A 19,850-nucleotide genomic window follows, 5' to 3' on the forward strand; every position below is an offset into this window, starting at 1 on the left:
GGAGTTCTCAGGTGTTGGAGATTTGAACTCCTGGAAGTGTGAACTCTTTTTTCAAGGTATAGGTCTGGTATAGGAGGGAAGAAGAGTTGGTTCCAAGGTGGCTTGCTGACAACTCAAAACTAAGGAAACCAAATCACAGGGAGATCCTACCTGCTGGTGGTGTGAACTCTGAATGCTTCCAGTGACCTGCATTGTTGGGGGAAGGCATCCTGAAGGATTTAGAAGTCAATTTGTTCCCTGATCTGGAAATGGAGTTTGGAGCCCTGACTTCAGGAACCTACAGAAACTAAATCTACAAGTGTTGAACTGGATCATGTTTTGTTGTTAGTCCAAAATGTGCCACCTTTTTGGGAATTCTGCATATTGAAAACCAAAGTCTGTATTCTTTCAAAAGAATCATACTACCACTCTCTATGTAGGTAGTACCTCAGTTTATCTCTGTAATCCAGACTCTCTTCTGGTTCCAAGTGCACATCTGAATTTGCCTACAAAATACATTTCCATGGCTATTCTAAGTCTATTGGGGTTTAGTACTGTAATGGTTTTGTCAGGTTCCATACTCTGAAGCCTTCTAATCTCATCAGATGTTAATGATACCCCTACACAAAGTCTTAAGGGCCTTATTGGCCCTTAAGTAAGGTCAGGGGCAAGTTGTAAACTGTTTTGATGAGACTGAATCTTGAAGATTCTTCTTAGTTCTGGGCATGATGTTTTAGAAAGGACATTTTCAAATTAAACAATGTCAAGAAAATAGCAGCCAGAAATCTGAGAAAAGTAGACTTTTGCCATTCAATCAAAGTTTAGTCTAGAGAAGAGAGGATTAAAGGTGGGGATATTGTAGGGATTACATTGTCCTGTTTAGGCTCCAAAATGCAAAATTGGAAGTAATAGCTTGAAACTTTAGATAGGCAAATTTCAGCTTTTTTTAAAGGAAAAAAAAAAAACTCAACATTTAATGTTGTTCTGGAGTAAAAGGCTTCCCCCTTACCCTTCCTTCCCCCTCCCCCACTACTGGCAGAGACTTTTGGGGGCAAGTTGTGGAAGAAATTCTAGCAATAGTTTGGATCAGATGGCCTCTGAGATCTCTTCCAACTCTGAGGTTTTGTGATATTAAACTTTTATTTTTAGGATTCTTCTTATTCCCTGCTTGGGCTAAAATGGGCTTCCAAATAATTGGAGGAATATATGCTGGAAAATTAAAGCTAGAGAGAACTAATGCTAGGTGCCTAGAACTGAAGTATGGGTAATCAGATGTAAATGCATTAGAAACCCATCTATTAGTAGTGAGGGTCACCTAAGCCATAGTAATACCTTCAGTTGCTGTGTTTTCTGTGTGACCTTAGGAGTTCATCCTCCATCTGTAAGCTTGAAAGAAAACCTTGCCAGTTCTTCATTTATATTGAATGGATTGCTGAGATATTCCTTGTCCAAAAACTTCTTGATCTATGGAAGGCATAGGGGTTGAAGGAGAGGAGCAATGCAGGACTTTTTGTAAATTATTCATTTATTCATTCATTAATTCATTAACTACATCTTGAGTACTTCCTGTGTACTAAATGTTTTGCTAAGTGCTTTGAGAATATAAAGGTGAGAACTCTATGGCACAGATCTTCAAAGAAATACCATTTTGTGTGTGTGGCTCCTCAGAAACACTCCCAGAGTCATAGAAATTTAGACTTGCATTTTTTTGAGTGTAGGAATCTTCTCCTATTTAACATTTCTCCCCTACATAGAGCCTCAACTCTTCTGTAATTCGTGGTTTTAAAGAATTGACAAACAAACAAAAACAGAAACCAAAGGAAACATCTAAATATGAAAAAACCAAAAAGTTTATGTAGAGAGCAGTTACACTGCATAAGGAGAAAAAAAATAGTGTGTTTGTTTGTTGGTTGGTTTTTTCAGGTGGGTGGAAAATAGATACTGGAATTATGTTCCCGAGTCTTCACTTAGTGGAGTGAGAGCCTAAGCTTCAAAATCAATAATAAATTTGCATTGATGTAAATCTCTGCTAGTAGAATTTAGGGCATGTTTGTGTGAAGGTGACTTGTACTAGGAGACTTGGTTCTCAGGTACTTGTCAGTAGGAGAATATGAACTCAGTCTTCCTGATTCCAAGGCTATATCCTTATCCATTAATCTATCTAGTTAAAAGGAATATTAGCAGTGAGCTGAGAGGGAGAAAGCAGCTCTGCAAAAGAAGAGACTCCTTAAAAAAAAAAAACAAACAAACAAAAAAACAGAGAGAGAGATGTTGTTCATGAGCCTCCTTAACCGGGCCTCCTTTACCTACTACTAGCATCCTGCTACTAGGGGTGGGGCTTCAGACACCAATTTTAGCACTAGTGAATGGCATCTTTCTGATTTACTTCCAGCCATCTGCTCTCTGCAGAAGAAAAGGCTCCCCCAACAATGGTCACTATGATTTTGACATAGTGAGCAACACAGAGAACCAAATACAGTGAATCAAAAAATAATGTGCTACGTGTCTGAGACTGGTCCAGTTTTACAGATGCCTTTGTGTTTGCATCAGTACTGGCCAGCCTGGAGTTACCAGGGACAGGAGGAGTCAGAGCTCATCATTCTTGGAAAATCCAAATCAGTCGTGGAAAATTCTTTGGACGCTGGGGAAAGATTTAGAAATTGGGAGGGGAGAGCAAATTGTCAGGGCCCCCACTCCCGTGGAGTCTGCCTATTAATGAAGCTGTTTCCCAACACACTTAGCCAAGTGACAGTGCATATAGCCAGAATTGCTTTGGTCTATGTGTAGTTTTCTCTGTTTTGTTTTCCAAACAGTAGGTACTTAGGAGTCTTTCTAAGTTCTTGGAACATTGTTGGAATCTAAATGTCCCAGCTGGACAGAACTTAAAAATCATCTAGATTAGAAGTTCTTCGTGTGTGTGTGTGTGTGTGTGTGTGTGTGTGTGTGTGTGTGTATTCTGGATACTTTTTCCATGCTACTGAAGTATATACATCATATATATATGTGTATATATATATATATATAGTAGAGCAAGGAGCGAGGTTTTTTAAGTGCACAAAATAAAATGCAGAGGATTACAAAGAAAACTTGTGATATTAAAATGTAATTATTAAAATTTATTTTAAAAAACAAAGTTTATAGATCTCAGGCTAAGGACTGTGGTTCTAATCTGACCATTTCATTTGAAAAAAGGAGTACTTAGACTTAAATCTTGCCCAAGATCATGTCAGAGCTGGGTCTCCAACCCAGGCTCTTGATTATGACTCTATTCTTTCCCTAACATATACCATGATGGCCACCAGACCTCTGAGGCAGCTCTAACAGCATTTTAGGATTTGTTTTTTATTTAGTGTAGCTGCAAATCAGCAATGCTGATGAAAGAGCTTGTGAATCTTGATCTGAATATGATAATGCATACAATTTTGGTAATATCAAGTCCTCTGATATTTAAAACATTTTATAACTTGGCTATTTCCTCTTGTTCAGTCATTTCAATACTATCCAAGTCTTGGTGATTTCATTTTGAATTTTTCTTGGCAAGGATACTGGAGTAGTTTTGCTATTTCCTTGTCAAACTCATTTTACAGAAGAGGAAACTGAGCCAAATAGGGTTGAATGACTTGCTGTCACTTGCGGTCACACAACTAGTAAGTATCTGAAGCCAGATTTGAACACATGAAGATGAATTCCCAGCACTCTATCAATTGCACCATCTAGCTGTTTCTGGCCCTTTCTAGTTGCTTATACCTCTTCAAGAACTCCATGCTCTAGCTGCCAGTGGCCTTCTTGCTATTTTTACACATGGTTATCTCCTGACTTCATGTATTAACACTGACTGTCTCCTGTGCTTGGAATGCTCAGCTCCAATCTCACTATTTTCTTTTCCTCTCTGAGATTTTCTCCCATTTACTCTAGATATATCTTGTATGTACGTGGTTATTTTTATTTTATCTTTTCCTGTTCAAAAGTGAGGACAAGCTTTGTGTTTTTGCCTTTCTATCCATTCCTAAAGCTTAACAGTGCCTTGAACATAGTAAATATCTCATAATGCTTGTTGGCTGACTGATAGGGTTTTCAAATAGGAATCTGAAAAATCAAACTCCTGGTCACATAGATGGATCCCTTCTATGTAATCCCTTAAAAAGTTTTACATGCTTCCAGTGATGAGAAACTCACTACCTCACGAGTTGGCTCTTTGTATTTAGGAATAACTGTTGTTGTGGATAGAGTTTAGATAGGGCTTGGGGTCAGGAACAGATAGATTTGAATCCTGCCTCAGATACTTGTTCATTGTTTAACCCTAGGCAACTTGATTGAGACTTAATGATCTCATCTATAAAATGGTGTAGTGAGTAAAGTAAAGTACTTTGCATGCCTTAGCTTGCTATATAAATATAAGCTTTGTAATTTAACTTTTCTGTGTCTATTTCTTCAACTATAAAACTGGGATAATAAATATTTGTTTAAGTCAATTTCACCAGGTTATTAGGAAGCTAATATGACATAATAGATAAAGTTTAAAAAAAAAGGTAAGCATTGTTATTGCCACCATTCTCTCAGCTTTCATAGGATCATAATTTAGAACTGTGAGGGGCCTTAGGAACTCTTTTCTCCAGTCCCTTCATTTATAGATGAAAGAATTAAGGCAAAGGGAGATCAGGGAACTCGGAGGTTGAACGGCTAGTAAGTATCAGATTTGTATTTGTCTCTGTCTCTGAATTTGTCTCTGAATTTTTATTCAGGTCTTCCTGATTCCTACTCTAATATTTAACTTTTTTTTTTCACCAGCTAGTTGCCTCCATCAATTTGATGCCACATTGGCAACATATGTCAAAGGAAACACTGGTTTCTTTAATCAAGGCCTGTTCTACAGGGCACTGTAATCAGAGAGCAAATTCAGATTCACTAAACTCTGATATGCCAAGATAGACTAGTGATTCTTTTCTTTAAATTTGTGGTGGGTTCCAATGGCTTCAACTACCACCTTCACCAGTAATAATAAATGAATCAATATGACATATTAAGATTTACAGAATTCTCTATAATAGGTCATCTTATATGGATAAAAGTATAACATATTATTATTCCCATTTTACAGAAGTGTAAACTAAGACGAAGAGACATTAAGTGACTTACTCAATGTGACAGTACATATCAGAGATGGTTTTGAACCTATATCTAAGAGAGACAGAGACAGAGACAGAGACAGAGAGAGACAGAGAAAGAGAGAGAGAGAGTTAGGTGCAAAAGAACAACCTCCAGATATTCTGGAAGGATTTTTTGAGAGTGTTTGTGGTAAGCTGAAAACTTTGTAGATATTCAGAATCCCAATCTGGCTCCTGTTTCTTTGCTATATTCCCATGATAAAAACAGCTGCATAAAATAGATTTAGTAAAACAAATATAAACACTGGGAAATGAATGTGGACTACTTGCATTTTTGTTTTTCTTCTCAGGTTATTTTTACCTTCTGAATCCAATTTTTATTGTGCAACAAGAGAATTATACATATATAATTCTGTATAATTCTGTATATGTCTGTATATGTCTACAGACGTATATTGTATCTAAGATATACTTTAACATGTTTAACATGTATGAGACTGTCTGCAGTCTAGGGGAGAGGGTGGAAAGAGGGAAGGGAAAAATTAGAATAGATGTGAGTGCAAGGGACAATTTTGCAAAAATTACCCATGCATATGTTCTGTCAATAAAAAGCTACAATAAAAAATAAAATAAAATCTCAAAAAAATATACAAAGTTGCAGACAGACCCAAACTGCAGTAATGGTTTTAAATTAATAATGATAAAAATACTACAGGGTTTTTCAGGAAACTCATACTTATCACCATCTCTTTTTTATAGATTTCATTTGTACCTTTGTAAGTATAGTGGTATAGGGGCAGGATGCATGTTGGTCAGGGTGGTTCCCTGATCAATTTGTTGAGTTTACAGTGTGTGAACCTTTGGTCAAAGGCATCTAAAGAGCATCTGCTCTTGGGTAATTGGTATGCTCACTAGTATCTTTGTTGAGAAGACGGGGACTCCTGGTAAGTTTTTAGTGACTGCCACCTTGTCATGCCACAGAGATGATTTGATTGCCTTGGCTGGAGAAAATGGACTTTCATAAGTCCTCAACAATTAAGGTCTTGGCTTTTTTTGTAGGAGTTCAAAGATCTCATGGTGTTTCCAAAAAGAATAAAGATTGTCCCTAACATTCTTATCCAAAATTTCAATGACTTGGCAGAAAACCTAGGGAAAAACTGAAGCTTCCACTTAGTCTAATGTGGTGTTAGTCATCCTAATAAACATTATCTTTTAAAAAAAAGAGAAATAAATTAAAAAAGAAACCAAACTGAGACCACAATGTTTTTGGTAAAAAAACAAACTAAACAAATAAAATCAATTTCCCAGCCCACATATCCCCCAAACTCCCAAACTCCATCAATTCAACTTCAGGAGTTGGCAAAGACTGAATTCACCCTAGATTTATTTATTTGCTTTAATAACAAATCATGCCTTGAAGATTAGCATTATGTACTCCATATTTATGATTGCTTCTATCACTTTGGAATGGAAATTATGATGGTGTTGATGGCCATAGTATAAAGTTGCTCAGTTTTATTTTGATATTTGTGAGTAGCTCTTTCTTTTTTGTTGCTGAAATTCTTTAGTATAATATCTGATGAACAGTTCCTGGGTGAAAAGACAAATATGGCCATTTTCTTCATCATTTTCTCTTAGTTTCTGATAAAAATTTATTAAAAATATTTGGGGAAAGAAATAGTAAAAGAAAAAAATCATTACTTCTAGGTCATGTAGCTTTTCTGCCTTTTTTTCCCCTGGAAATTTTCATCTCCACTTTCCTATTAGACACTTTGAATTGGATGTCCCATAGATAAATCAAAATCAACATGCCCAAAACAAAATTCGTGCTCTTTCTCCTCAACCCTAGTCCTCTTATAAACTTCCCTTTACTGCCTAAAGCCTCACCATCTTCCCAACTTGCAACCTGGGTGTCATCATTCATTTCTCTCACCTCCCTTATCCAATCTGTTTCAGATTTTGTCAATTTTACTTTAAAAACATCTCTCATAATAGCATAATACTTTATTTCTTTTCTCTCTCCTGATATTGCCACTATCTTGGTGAAGGTTTTCATCATCTCACAATTGGATTATTATAGCAATTGTGTCAAGTCTCTTCCCACTCCAGTCCATTCTAATCCAGCTGTCAAATTATTCTTCTCAAAGTGCAGGATACTGTACTTTTTTTAAGGGTCAGCTAGGTGACACAGTAAATAGAGTGCTGGATTGGAAGTCAGGCCTTATTTCAAATGCAACCTCAGACTCTTATCAGCTGTGTGATCCTGGGCAAGTCATTTAACTATACTTGTCTCAGTTTCCTCATTTCTAAAATGGATTAAAGAAGGAAATGGCAAACCACTTCAGGATCTATGCCAAGAAAACTCCAAATGGAATCATGATGAGTCAATCACAACAAAAAGTACGGGACTAATAATATCATCCCTCCACTCAATAAACTCCAATGACTATCAACTCTTAGATCAAATATAAAATCTTCTATTTGACATTTAAAGTCATTCACAATTTGGTCACTCCTTTCTTTCTAGCCTTCTTTTTATTTTACTTCCCTCAATATTCTGCATTCTATTCACATTCACTTCCTTGATTCTTCTTCTTCCAATAGGGCATTCCATTATTCCTAACTCTTGGCCCTCCTGCCTAGAATCCTCTCCCTCCTCATGTCTACTTCTTAGTTAGTTAATTAGTTGTGTCTAATTCTTTTTGATCCTATTTAGGGTTTTTTTGGCAAAGACACTGGAGTGGTTTGTTCCTTCCTTCTCCAGCTCATTTTACACATGAGGAAACAGAGGCAAACAGAGTTAAGTAATTTATTCAAAGTCATTAAGCTAGTGAGTGTCTAAAGTCAGATTTGAACTTATAAAGACTATAAGTCTTCCCAACTTCAGACTCAACTTTTTATCCACTACACTATCTAACTTCTGTCTTTCTCTGTCTTTGTCTCTTTCTTCAGCTCCATCTCATCTCTTAGTTATCTACAAGGGTCAGTATATGCGTCTAATTCTATGGGATACATTTGATCTTCCTAGTTATTTGTGCTCCTTCCTTTTTCTAATTATCCTGTGCATACTTATTTATTTATCAGTTATATCCCTTCAATAGAGTATCACTGTGGGACTGTAAGTACTGTAAGAAATAAAAGACAGGCCCTGGTTTCAGAGAGCCTAAAATCTAAAGAAGTTTGATACTTGCTATCTAGGTGAGCCAGTGCCAATCACTCTGGGGCCAAATTTCCTCATCTCTCAAAGGAAAGGGGATGAACTGGAACAAGTGTTCTGAATCTTGTTTGTATCTTGTTTTTCTTTGACAGTCTGGTGAAACTTGTGGACGCCTTATCAGAATAATGTTAAATGCTTGACACGAAATACAAAGGATTACAAAGGAAATGAATTATACTGAAATAGTTATAAAAATGAAAAATAAAACAAATTCTTGGATCCCAGATTAAGAATATCTGGATTAGATAATCTCCATGGTCCATCCAAACTGTATATCTATGATTTTTATGACTCCAAAGCTAGTTTGGTTTTCATTACACCACCTTTCAAATGTACTAATCTCTGATTAACTAAGATATGCCAAAGGATGAGTAACTGACAATGACTTAATGTGTAAAAGGAGTAAAAGCATTAATCCAAGGGGATGAGCCTCTATTAAGTGAGAATTTGAAGCTTGATGGCTGACCAAAGTGGGTAGGGATTTATGAGTGGAGAGGCCTTATATTTATACTTTCTGATGGCATGTAGATAGTCAAGTCAGCAAAATCAGAAAATTTGCCTTGACCAAGCATAAAATCATATTATTTTATACCTAAGTCTAGAGAGAATTAGTGGGTAAAATCAATCAGTCAATCAATCAATAAACATAAGAACTTCAGAAAGGATTTTATTATTTTTTCAGGTCACTTTTTTTTTTTTCTTTACTAGCAGGCAGGGCTTACAAAGTTGAATTTTTGGACTTCCAACCAATTTACCTATTTATTTTTAAAAGGAATTTCTCTCTGATCCATAATTCTATAAATATCCTTTCCATGTACTCTATAGCACCCATTTCTTTGCTGGGTACCTTAGTGTAACTGGGGTTGCTGGAGTCTTAGCTGTATAAGCCCTGTTATGACTACTCAACTCTTATTACCTCATTTATTCCCTGAAACATGAGAGATTACAGACATATTTGATAAGCTTTGGGAATCCTCCTTCAAAATAAACTCTAACAAAGTTTTATTCTTGCCTTTTAAGTAAGTACTAAACACACACGCTTTTATGTTATTTTTTTAAATCAGTTATTCGTAAATGAAAATAGCAAAATCTGAAGAAACTTTAGAATCAAGCAACAAACTTTTAGACAATAAGATCTTTAAGAATTGTTCAATCTGGAGAAGAGAAGGCTGAGATTTAGTTAGATAATAGTCTTCAGCTATTTGTGGACATTCCAGTCCCAATTTCAAAAAAGTTGCTAAATGGGGGAATATTATGTATTTTTTTTCTGGTAGAAATACAGGCAATATTTTCTTTTTAAAAATTTTATTTTAAATTTATAGATTAAAACATTTCTATAACATATATTTACAAAGATGATTGGACAGGACAGTGCAACTCTGTTATGTATAACTTGCTTTTCTTTTTCTTTTTAAAATTATTATTAAAGATTTTTATTTTCAAAACATATGCATGGATAATTTTTCAACATTGATTCTTGCATAGCCTTGTGTTCTAAATTTTCTCCTCCTTCCCCTCCCTTCCTCCCCTATATGGCAAGTAATCCAATATATGTTATACATGCTAAAATATATATTAAACCCAATATGTGTAAACATATTTATACAATTACCTTGCTGCATAAGAAAGATAAGAGCAAAAAGGAAAGAAGACGAATAAGAAAACAAAATGCAAACAAAGAACAACAAAAAAGAGTGAGAATGTTACGTTAAGGCAATATTTTCTAAGCAAGAGAATGTACAAAGTAGATGGTGAAGGAATTAAAAATCACATCATATGATATGATTTGAAGAAACTGGAGATATTTATTCTGGAGAAGAGAAATTTCATAGAAGTTCATAGAAATGTACAGATGCTTACCTGCTGTAGAATGTATTGTAGAATGGATTTCTATTTGAACATGAGTTAGAATAAATAATCCATGAGATTCCTTCTATTCCCCCAGATTCAATGATTCTATCTTTCATTTCTACATAAAACAAGTGATTACTATATTTCTCCTCCCATGACCTGAAACCTCTCACATCGTACACAGTATCTATATATGTTCTACCTTTGATCAAGTTTTACATTTAATATAAGATGACAGGTGAAGTGACATGTAGAGTAGAATAATGGCTTTGGAATTAAGCAAGACCTGGATTTTACTCATTTCTTATACTATGTGTATAGTGACCATGGGTCACTATATGTGGTATATGTATATGACCATGACCAGAATTTCTGAACTTCAGTTTCCTCACCTCTAAAATGAAGATAATACTTATACCATCTATTTCATGGAATTGTTTGAGGTTCAATTCAATAAAACATAAAGTTATTAAGAATCTACCATTCTGAGTACTGCGAATACAAAGTCAAAAACAAAATTCTCTCTATTTCCAAGAAATTTATTTTCTACAGGAGTATACAACATATACACAGGTCAGTAAACGCAAAATACTCATGAATTAAATCCAAAGTGATTCCATTGGTGGTTTATAACAACTGAAAACCAGGAAGGACATCCTGGAGGTAGCCCTTGAAATGAGCTTTGATGAGAGTTCTAATGAAATAATGTCTTTGAGGCATTTTGTCTGTTGCAAAACACTGAGGAGATCCCAATGATCAGTGATATTTTTTTTCAGGGGCACTGTGGGATCATTTGACTTGTTCATTATGGCTTGAAGTCAATAATACATGTTAAGTTTTCTGAAGTGCTTCTGGGCTCTGTGTTTCTAGGTTTGCTGAGACACCTAATGTAAAAAGTGGGAAACAAGATGAAGACTTTTCAAAGCAAGATCTGGTTTTGTTTGCTTCCAGCTTTGGGGATTGTCCATTTTCCCAGCTATGTTGAAGGTCAAGGTAATTGAAAATTTTATTATATTTCTTATTGTCAGCTGAATTCTACCTCCTCCAATCATATACCTACCCATGCTTATCCTACTATTTTATTTGCCAAACTCTGTTTATCTGTGTTAAGCATCAGCTGTTTCTTCTTGGATGTCATTTACACGATTGAAATATATCCTTTCCATCAATGGGAACTGGGTAAAACAGCTTTTTACATATAAACTGCCTTTGTAGTGAATGCAACCCAAGCCAAAAAGAAAGGCTACTAATAAAACTAATGTTGCTAGTTATTAGTTAATGTGTAACTATGCTTTACAGTATGTAACTAGTAAGTAATACAATGTGTAACCAGTTACACTAGTTAATGTGTAAATGAAACATTAGTTACATTTTGCTGAGCTGCTTTGGGTTAGTGGTGAGATTTTAAACTTGAAGTTGCTGCTAAAACATGAGTGTGTTCCAGGTATGAAGGAAGCTCTGCTTGAATACATGGAGGTGAAAGAGAACTGACAAAATTAGGCAATCATCAGTAGTCTTGTTTGTCTAGGATATAAAATGTGAGACAGATGGCTATAAAGTTAGCCTAAAAAATCAGACTGAAAATCACAGAAGAGCTTAGAATTTCTCCAAAGCCATCAAGCTGAGCTTTATCTTTGGTAAAGGGGGAAGGATAATTGCTAGCGCTTTGATTGCTTCTGATCCAGGTGGCTAGAAGTTATCAAGTAACTTGTCCATGCTCTACAATAGAAACCTCAACTATTCCCCCCTCTCCTTCCTCCTTAAAATTAGTAGATATAGTAGATAAAAGGTTGAAGTTCAAGTCAGGAGAACTGAATACAAATTGCTTCAGTTACCAGTTTGGGAACCTAAGTCAGTGTTTCAGAGCCTCATTTTCTTCAACTGAAAAATTAGTATGATTATATTTTAATAGCAACTCCATAGGAAACAGGTGAAGTAATATATGTAAAAGTTCTATGGAACCTTTGAAACACAATGTAAAAAAAGGCCAGTTATTATTAGATGCTATTATATTATTTATTTTTATCATTATATTATTAAGATATATTATTTATTATATAAAATAATAATAATATATCAATTAATATAATAATATGTCATATATTTATATTATATTTGAAGTTCCTTTAGTTATGGTTCCTTTATATAGTTAAACGAGCTTAATTTAGTCATGGTGATTCACAGGGCAACTGAATGAACTTCACAGTTTGCCTTCAGGACCAAAGGACTCCAGAGCAAAATGTTCTCTCTGACATTTCCAGGTATAATGGATACATTTCATTCATTCTTCATCTATCTTATATGTACCTAGTTATATATGGTCTCTCCTATTAGAATATCATCCCCTGCAGGCAGGGACTGTTTTTGCCTTTCTTTGTATCCCTAGTTTTTAGTATTGTTCTAGTCACATTCTCTCTGAAGAACTTGGGGTTTGATTGCATGATATGGTAAATGCTGGCAAAGGACCAGCTATATGATCAAAGCAGAATTCCAGTAGCTCAAAGGAAACATGATATGCACAAATTTAGAGATATTTCCACCCAAAATGTTCATAGGACTATTTGTGTCTGATCTGTGGTAGAGCATTCTGAGCTCATATTGGTCTCATCAATTGGAGTCGAACACACTGTACTTTGACTCCAACACAGTGATGTTATTTTGGTCCTCTTCAAGAACAAAGGCCAAGCAGTCCTTAACACAGTGCCAGGCACATAGTAAACACATAAATGCCTATTGAATGAGTGTACAAATGCCTAAGCCATCAGAAATCAGAACAGTCACCTCTGGAGTTTTGAGATCAAGAAATAAAAAGCAAGGCAAAAGCACAGTCCCTACTCTTAGGAAGCTCTTATTCTATTGGAGAAAACAACTTGCCAACAACTATATACATGCTAGATGGATAAAGGAAATGTTAACCAAAATTTAAAAAAAAATAACGTAGTTATGTAGTGGTGATCTTGAAGAAGGGATAAAGGTCATTTTTCAACCTACATACCTTTTGGTAAAATGGAGGTAGCATGGAAGAGTGGAAAGAACTTTGGATTTAGATAAGATGACCTGCATGGGATCTAATGTCTTTGTATGACATTGGCTAAATCACTCTCAACTTTAGGTCTCAATTTCTTCATCTTTTTAGCTTTAAATCTGTGATCTGTGAATGACCAGCTTATTAGAAAGTTCTTATGGACTAATTAGCCAATTGCAAACTAATGTCTTCCACATGATAGAATCCTTTTTGGATGGGTTTTATTATATGCCAAAGGATCAGCCTAGGCCACATAAACAAGGTATCATTCTTTTCAAAGACACTTAATACATGCTCACTGATGAAAGTCAGAGCTAAAAAGTACCTTTTGGATCATTTAATTTAACCCTCTTATTTTATAAATGAGGGTTGAGGCATAGAGAAATAAAGCATTTTTCCTATGGTTACACAGCTAATAAATAAAAGAACAAGACTATAATTAGGTAGCATCATGGATAAAAAGACCATATCTGGAGTCAGGAAAACCTGAGTAAAAATCTAGTCTCAGACACCAGTTTTGAAACATTGAGCAAACTATTTAATCTCTGCCTCAGTTTCTTTATCTTTAAAATGGGGACCACAATAGGACCTGTACTCCAGCATTGTTGTGAGATAAAATGAGAGAAGCTTTATAATCAAATCACTACATAAACACTAAATACTATAATTGAATCCTCTGTGACTCCATTTTCCCTCCAAACTGAAGGCAGTATTTTATTGGATTGTCATCTAAATAGCTCACATTTTCATAACAATTCATGATTTATAAAATGCTTTCTTGTTAACAATCCTATAAGGTAGATAGTATAAATATTGACCCATTTTAAAAATGAGAAAATAGGTTGTGAGAAAAGGAATTATATTTGGTTATACATTTAGGAATTACTAAAGCTGGGATTTGAACCCAAGTCTTCTGACATCAATGCTCTAAAGAAAATATAAAATATAAATACATAATATAAAACATGAAAAGCTCTTATTAAGATTGAAATGCCATTTTTATTTATATACATAATGTTCATTCTTTTAAAATGACTGATTTCCATAAGTCAACTGACCCTGTAGAAGAGATGAGGAAGCAGTCATTCATCTTCTTTCAGTAGGGAGGAAGAAGGCCACAAGGGCAGAATGTTGCAAACATCAGTACACTAGGTCACTACATTAAGAGATTCTGCTTTTAATCCTTTTTCTTTATTATGAAGTTGGTTCATTGGGTTAGAAAATTGGATGATATTTAGAAACAATTGTGTTGCAAAAACAAGAGACACTAATAACATTTAATTTTAAAATAACTTAATTTTCCATTTTAAAACTCAACATATATTATCCAGCATAATCCCCAGGAAGATACTTTTTCTATGTAGAGAGGCAACTTCAGTGGTCCAGGTACCTCAGTTGCTCTTACATATTTCTAACGTCACAGAAGGCAAGTCATTCATTGTACTGATACTGGGGGATCTCTGGATTCATGTTAGATATGATATTATGATTATGTAATGAATTTTGATACAAAGATGGCAAAGCTTTTCCCTATCAATCTGTTTTTTGCTTCCAGACTTGTTTAGCTTAGACCATTATAAGAAGAAATTCCTGGAGGGAAAAAATTGTCAAATTAAATCCATCTTTTGAATTCAGGTTATCTTCTACTTAAAACTAAAGTTAGAGTTAGTACCACAAATATCTCAGTTACTATCTTTATAGCCATCCCTGTACTGATTGTGCCAATCAAATTTTGAGAGGTATTGGCAAACTTGGCCATGTCTAGAGAAGAAGAGAACTCAAAATCATGTCTTATAAGAACTTAGGAAATCTTGGCTTAGGGATGAATGTGTGTAGAACTTTATAAATGACTTTAAAGGATTCAAATTCATATTTTGACAAGGAAAAAAAAAGACATTACAAAAGTTTTCTTCAATTATTTGAAGAATATTATCACTTTGGAGAGTGATAAAACTAAGAAATATGTGGAAGTGCCAGAGAGACAGATTTTAGTTCAATTTAAGAACAATTTTCTAATAATTAGAGATATCCCAAAATAAAATGTCTTCTTCTGGAATGTAGTGAGTTTCCTGTCCTAGGAGTATTTAAGCAGAATGGTTGGGCAATCATGTGCCAACGATGGTTATAGAAAATTCTGATTTAAGGTAGGAAATTGAAGTAGATACATGATTTCTAAGAGTCTTCCCAACTTTAAGATTCTGTTCAAGATAGGCAGTGGGTAATATTTTCCTTTTTAGGATTCTATCATCTTTGTAATATTTGAGTACTCATTCAATACATACTATCACTTCTGAGAAATACATGCAAGCTCCCAGCATGCTCCACACATAACATGTTTATCTCAACTTAGTTGTTCTTATTTGTAAATTATTTTAATAGAAGAAGTACCATGTTAAATTAGGCAACTGACATCACTTTGTAAGGATTTGCTCTAAGGTGTGAACCAATAAGTATTGTATCAATTCCATTGAGTTAACACTAGGATTCTAACATCTCCCTTAAGTTATCACCTCATTTCAAGTTCTGGCTCATAACACTAAATAGTTGGAAAACAAGTTTTTCCTTTGAATTGAACACTATGTCTTTGAGACTTCTATTATTGGTGCCCCTGTCATCCTCACCCTCAATCAATAAACACTAGCCTAATGGCTCCCTCTTACTTCCATAAGCTGTCCATAAAGTTCTTTGGCACTTAAACTCTTCACAATTTGACTTTTTTTTTCCCCTTTCCATGTTAATGTTAATCCTCCTCACACACTGTCTAATTCGACTACATTGGCAAAATTGCTGTTCCTTGAATACGTTGCTATATTTCTCACCTCATGTGCTTGCATTGACTTCACCATGCCAGGAATTCTCTCTTTTCTTTACGTTTTACTTTCCCTAGCTTCTTTCTTTCTTTATAAAAATATATTTGTTTTATTTTTAATTTGCAGAATAAAACAAACATTTCCACAACATAATATAATGAAAAAGATGATTATACAAAAATCTACTATGTACAACTTGTTATTCCTTTTGAATATTTAACAAAATTATGATGTAAATGTCTTTTCTTTTTTTTTTCTTCCCTTCACTCCCACTTTAGAGATGGTGACCATTAAACACAAATAGGAATATATGTAAAATTATTCTATACATACTTCTATTTATCAGTTTTTCTCTCTAGATGCAGATTGTGTCTTGCTTCATATGTCCTTTGTGAATAATTTGGGTGTTTATAGTAGCTGAAATAACTTATTTGTTCAAAGTCATTCTTTTTTATCCACTGTATTTTTCATTTCATTTTCATTTCATACCTCTTTATTTTTTCAATTACATGTAAAGATAGTCTTCAAAATTTATTTTTGTAAGATATTGAGTTTTAACTTTTTTCTCCTTTCCCCCTTTCCTTCTTCCTCCCTAAGACATCACATAGTCTGATATAGATTAGATATGTTCAATAATTTTAAATACATTTTCATATTAGTCATATTTGAAAGAAAAATCAGAACAAAAGGGTGTTGGAATCTTTACAAACTGCTAGCTCATTAGAGTTGATGTTTTGGGTCAGAAACAAGGTACTAAGTAGAACTAATTGATACAATGCTTGTGTTCGTACCTTTACTCATTGGAGTTCACGTTTGGGAAATTTCACTAATAATTTAGTATGAGATATCTGAATTCATACCTCCCTTGACGCTCTTAGGGCCAGAGAGCACTATGGGAGAAACCCATAATCCCTCTCTCTCATATCCCACAATTCCTCTCTCTCATATATAAGATACAGACAGAGGCTCTCATTCAGAATTCAGCCAAATTACATGGAGAAGAGAGTTTTCAGAGGAAGGAACTACGAATGGAGAGTTGAACTGAAGATTGAGAAGGCTCTCTGTTTCAGTTCAGATCAATAATTACCCCAAATGCAGCCAGCTGGTAAAAATACAAATGTTTATTTCTCCGTCCAAGTCTTGTCTCTTTTCTTTTCCGGATAGCAAGATTCTTATCTCTCTGCAGAGAGAAACTAAGGCTGCCTCCAGAAAATCTCCTCAAGAAACCTTCTCTTGTAGAGAGAACTATTATATTAAAAGGAAGAAAATCACCACAAAAGGGAAAACTCATGAGGAAGAAAAATCAAATTTAAAAAATGTGAAAATAGTATGCTTTGATCTATATTGAGTTTCCAAAGTTGTTTCTCTGAATGTGGATGGCATTTTTATCCTAAGCCTACTATAATTGTCTTGGATCATTGCATTGCTAAGAAGAGCTATGTCTATCTTAGTTGATCATCACATAATCTTGTGGTTACTGTGTACAATGTTCTCCTGTTTCTGCTTACTTCACTCATCATCAGTTCCTTTAAATCTTTCTAGGTTTTTCTGAAATCAGCCTGTTCATCATTTCTTATTGATCACAGCAATATAGCATAAAACACAGCAATGCCATATCAGGAAGTTGAATTGCTTTTATTTGAATTGCCTTAGGAAAATTCTGAAAATACCCTAGCAGGATAAGATGCCAGATACTAAGGTATTTTCTTTAACTAAATTTCCAAGCATTCCAACTCTACTGCAGAGAGCACAACTCCATTGCGTTGGCCAAATCATTTGAATGGCAAATGTACACTTGCCAAAAAGATTGTTTTATGGAGAATTTGCACAGGACCAGTACTTACAAGTTAGTCGAAAAAAGCCATACAAGGACACTTTCAAAGTCTTTCTTAAGAACTTTAAAATTGATTGTATGACATGGGAGACAGTGGCACAGAACCACCCAGAATAATGTACCCTCATCTGTAAAATAAACTGGAGAAGGAAATGTCAAACAAGTCCAGTATCTCTACCAAGAAATTGTTGTGAAGAGTCAGACATAATTAAACAACCATCAGAGTGATAGATTTAAAATCATAAACTCATACCATCAGGTCTCATTAAAAACTCATGCCATCATACCATTAGTGGCACTAATGTAATGCTATTGCAAAAGAATAATTTAACAAATTCATGAGATTCTGATGTAGACCTAGATCAGACCTCCAAGTGTGGATTATTATTTGTTTTATAAACAGATCTCTTGCTAAAGGTGATAGCAATTTTTAAAAAATTAAAATTGCCCAACTTTCATAATGAAGTTCTGATGGTGAAGTAAAAAATGAAGTAGCACTTCCCTATTCTTGTATAGAATGGGAGATTTAAAAGACTGACTTCCAGAAATTTTCTCTCCTAATTAATTATACTTCTTTTAAGTATTTTCTCATTAAAGGTCTTTGGGATAGAGAAGATGGAGATTTTCTAAATAAATATTAATTTTTGTGAGCAATAAGCCTTCCCCTGTCACTATCAAGAGGATAATGAAAGAGTCTTCCTTGGCCTTTCTCCCAAATTTCCCTCAGGAATGAAGTTAATATATTCTGAAGAGTGTAATTTGGCTGGAATCCTAAAGTGAGAGTCTGATTCCACCATACTAGGGTTGAAGGTATTTTCTTGTTCTTTTTCTTGGACATGTCAGAAGGCATATTTTACATTCTTTTTTCTTCTTTAAAGGGGAAAATTAGGATTTGCACAGACACTGTTTAGCATTTGAGTCAAGTCAATGCAAGTATTTGTGATGTCTTTAGAAAGCCAAGTACAGGTATTTAGAGCAGCTTCTTTGTATTCACAAGAGACACCATCACGTGACTAGTATTACGTGAATTTTTGTTCCATGAAATAAGAGTAATTATTTTTTCACTGATTAACAGACTATTTTTCAGTATTGTGGCCCCTTTCCTGGCATAGGTCCCATTGGCATCTGTAAGAAAATCTGATTTTTAAAGACATGATATAGAAAAAACTGTGACCATCTATACATTTCCTTTTTTTTTTTCTTTTCCTCTGTTCCCAAGACAAAAGTCAAAGGGAAATTCATACTTTGTATATAATTATGTGCTTTTAAATATATTATATATATGAGTTAAAACTCATATAATATTAAAATATTCATATAGACTGAAATTAGACTATTTCATTGAAACAGAGAGTTCTCAGGTGAGAAAATTTTCTTCACCAAGGCAAGCTAACATTTTCTTTATTATATATATTCCTAAAGAGTTTCCTGGAGCAAAGGTGTCAAACACATGGCCTATACAGATTAAAATGTGATTGAGAAATTTTAAAACAAAATTAATAAAAATCCAATAGAACATAGATAATGTTAACATGTGACTTTCTAATTCCATATATAGCTTGCAGTTTAGTAGCCCCCATTTTTTATTGAGTTTGACATCACTATCCTAGAGGGCAAGTAGGTTTTGCAGTGGATATAGTAGTGCTGAGCCTAGACTTAGAAAGATATATTTTTGAATTCAAATACTACTAATACTAGCTGAGTAAGTCATTCAACCTTGTTTACCTCTGTTTCTTCATCTGTAAAATGGGCTAGGGAAGGAAATGGCAAACTACTCCAGGATCTTTGCCAAGAAAACCACAAATGGGATCACAAAGAGTGAAACACAACTGAAAAACAATTCAGCAGCAGTCTTAGAGTACTGAGAGATTATGATTTTCTTAAGATCGCACAGCTAGTATTTGTCAGACAGGATACTTGAATCTAACACTAAGGTTAAGTCTCTATTCCCTAAGCTTAACTGCTTCTCATTTAAATTTATATATTTAATAATAGTAATAATAACAATAATTAGAATTTATATCATCTT

At 34.4% G+C, this 19,850-nt stretch overlaps 1 protein-coding gene across 2 annotated transcripts in view; it reads left to right on the forward strand.

Annotated features, from left to right (window-relative positions):
- The window catches only part of COL14A1 (collagen type XIV alpha 1 chain), a 253,774-nt gene that overhangs the window by 7,605 nt on the left and 226,319 nt on the right, over positions 1-19,850 (forward strand). For both annotated transcript variants that reach the window (XM_051971025.1, XM_051971024.1), the window contains exon 2: positions 11,023-11,145. In XM_051971025.1, coding sequence (XP_051826985.1) covers positions 11,061-11,145 — 85 coding nt within the window. In that variant the 5' untranslated portion in view covers positions 11,023-11,060. The remainder of the gene's footprint in view (positions 1-11,022; positions 11,146-19,850) is intronic.

This window comes from Antechinus flavipes, chromosome 1, assembly GCF_016432865.1.
Source record: "Antechinus flavipes isolate AdamAnt ecotype Samford, QLD, Australia chromosome 1, AdamAnt_v2, whole genome shotgun sequence".
Lineage (NCBI taxonomy): Eukaryota > Metazoa > Chordata > Mammalia > Dasyuromorphia > Dasyuridae > Antechinus > Antechinus flavipes.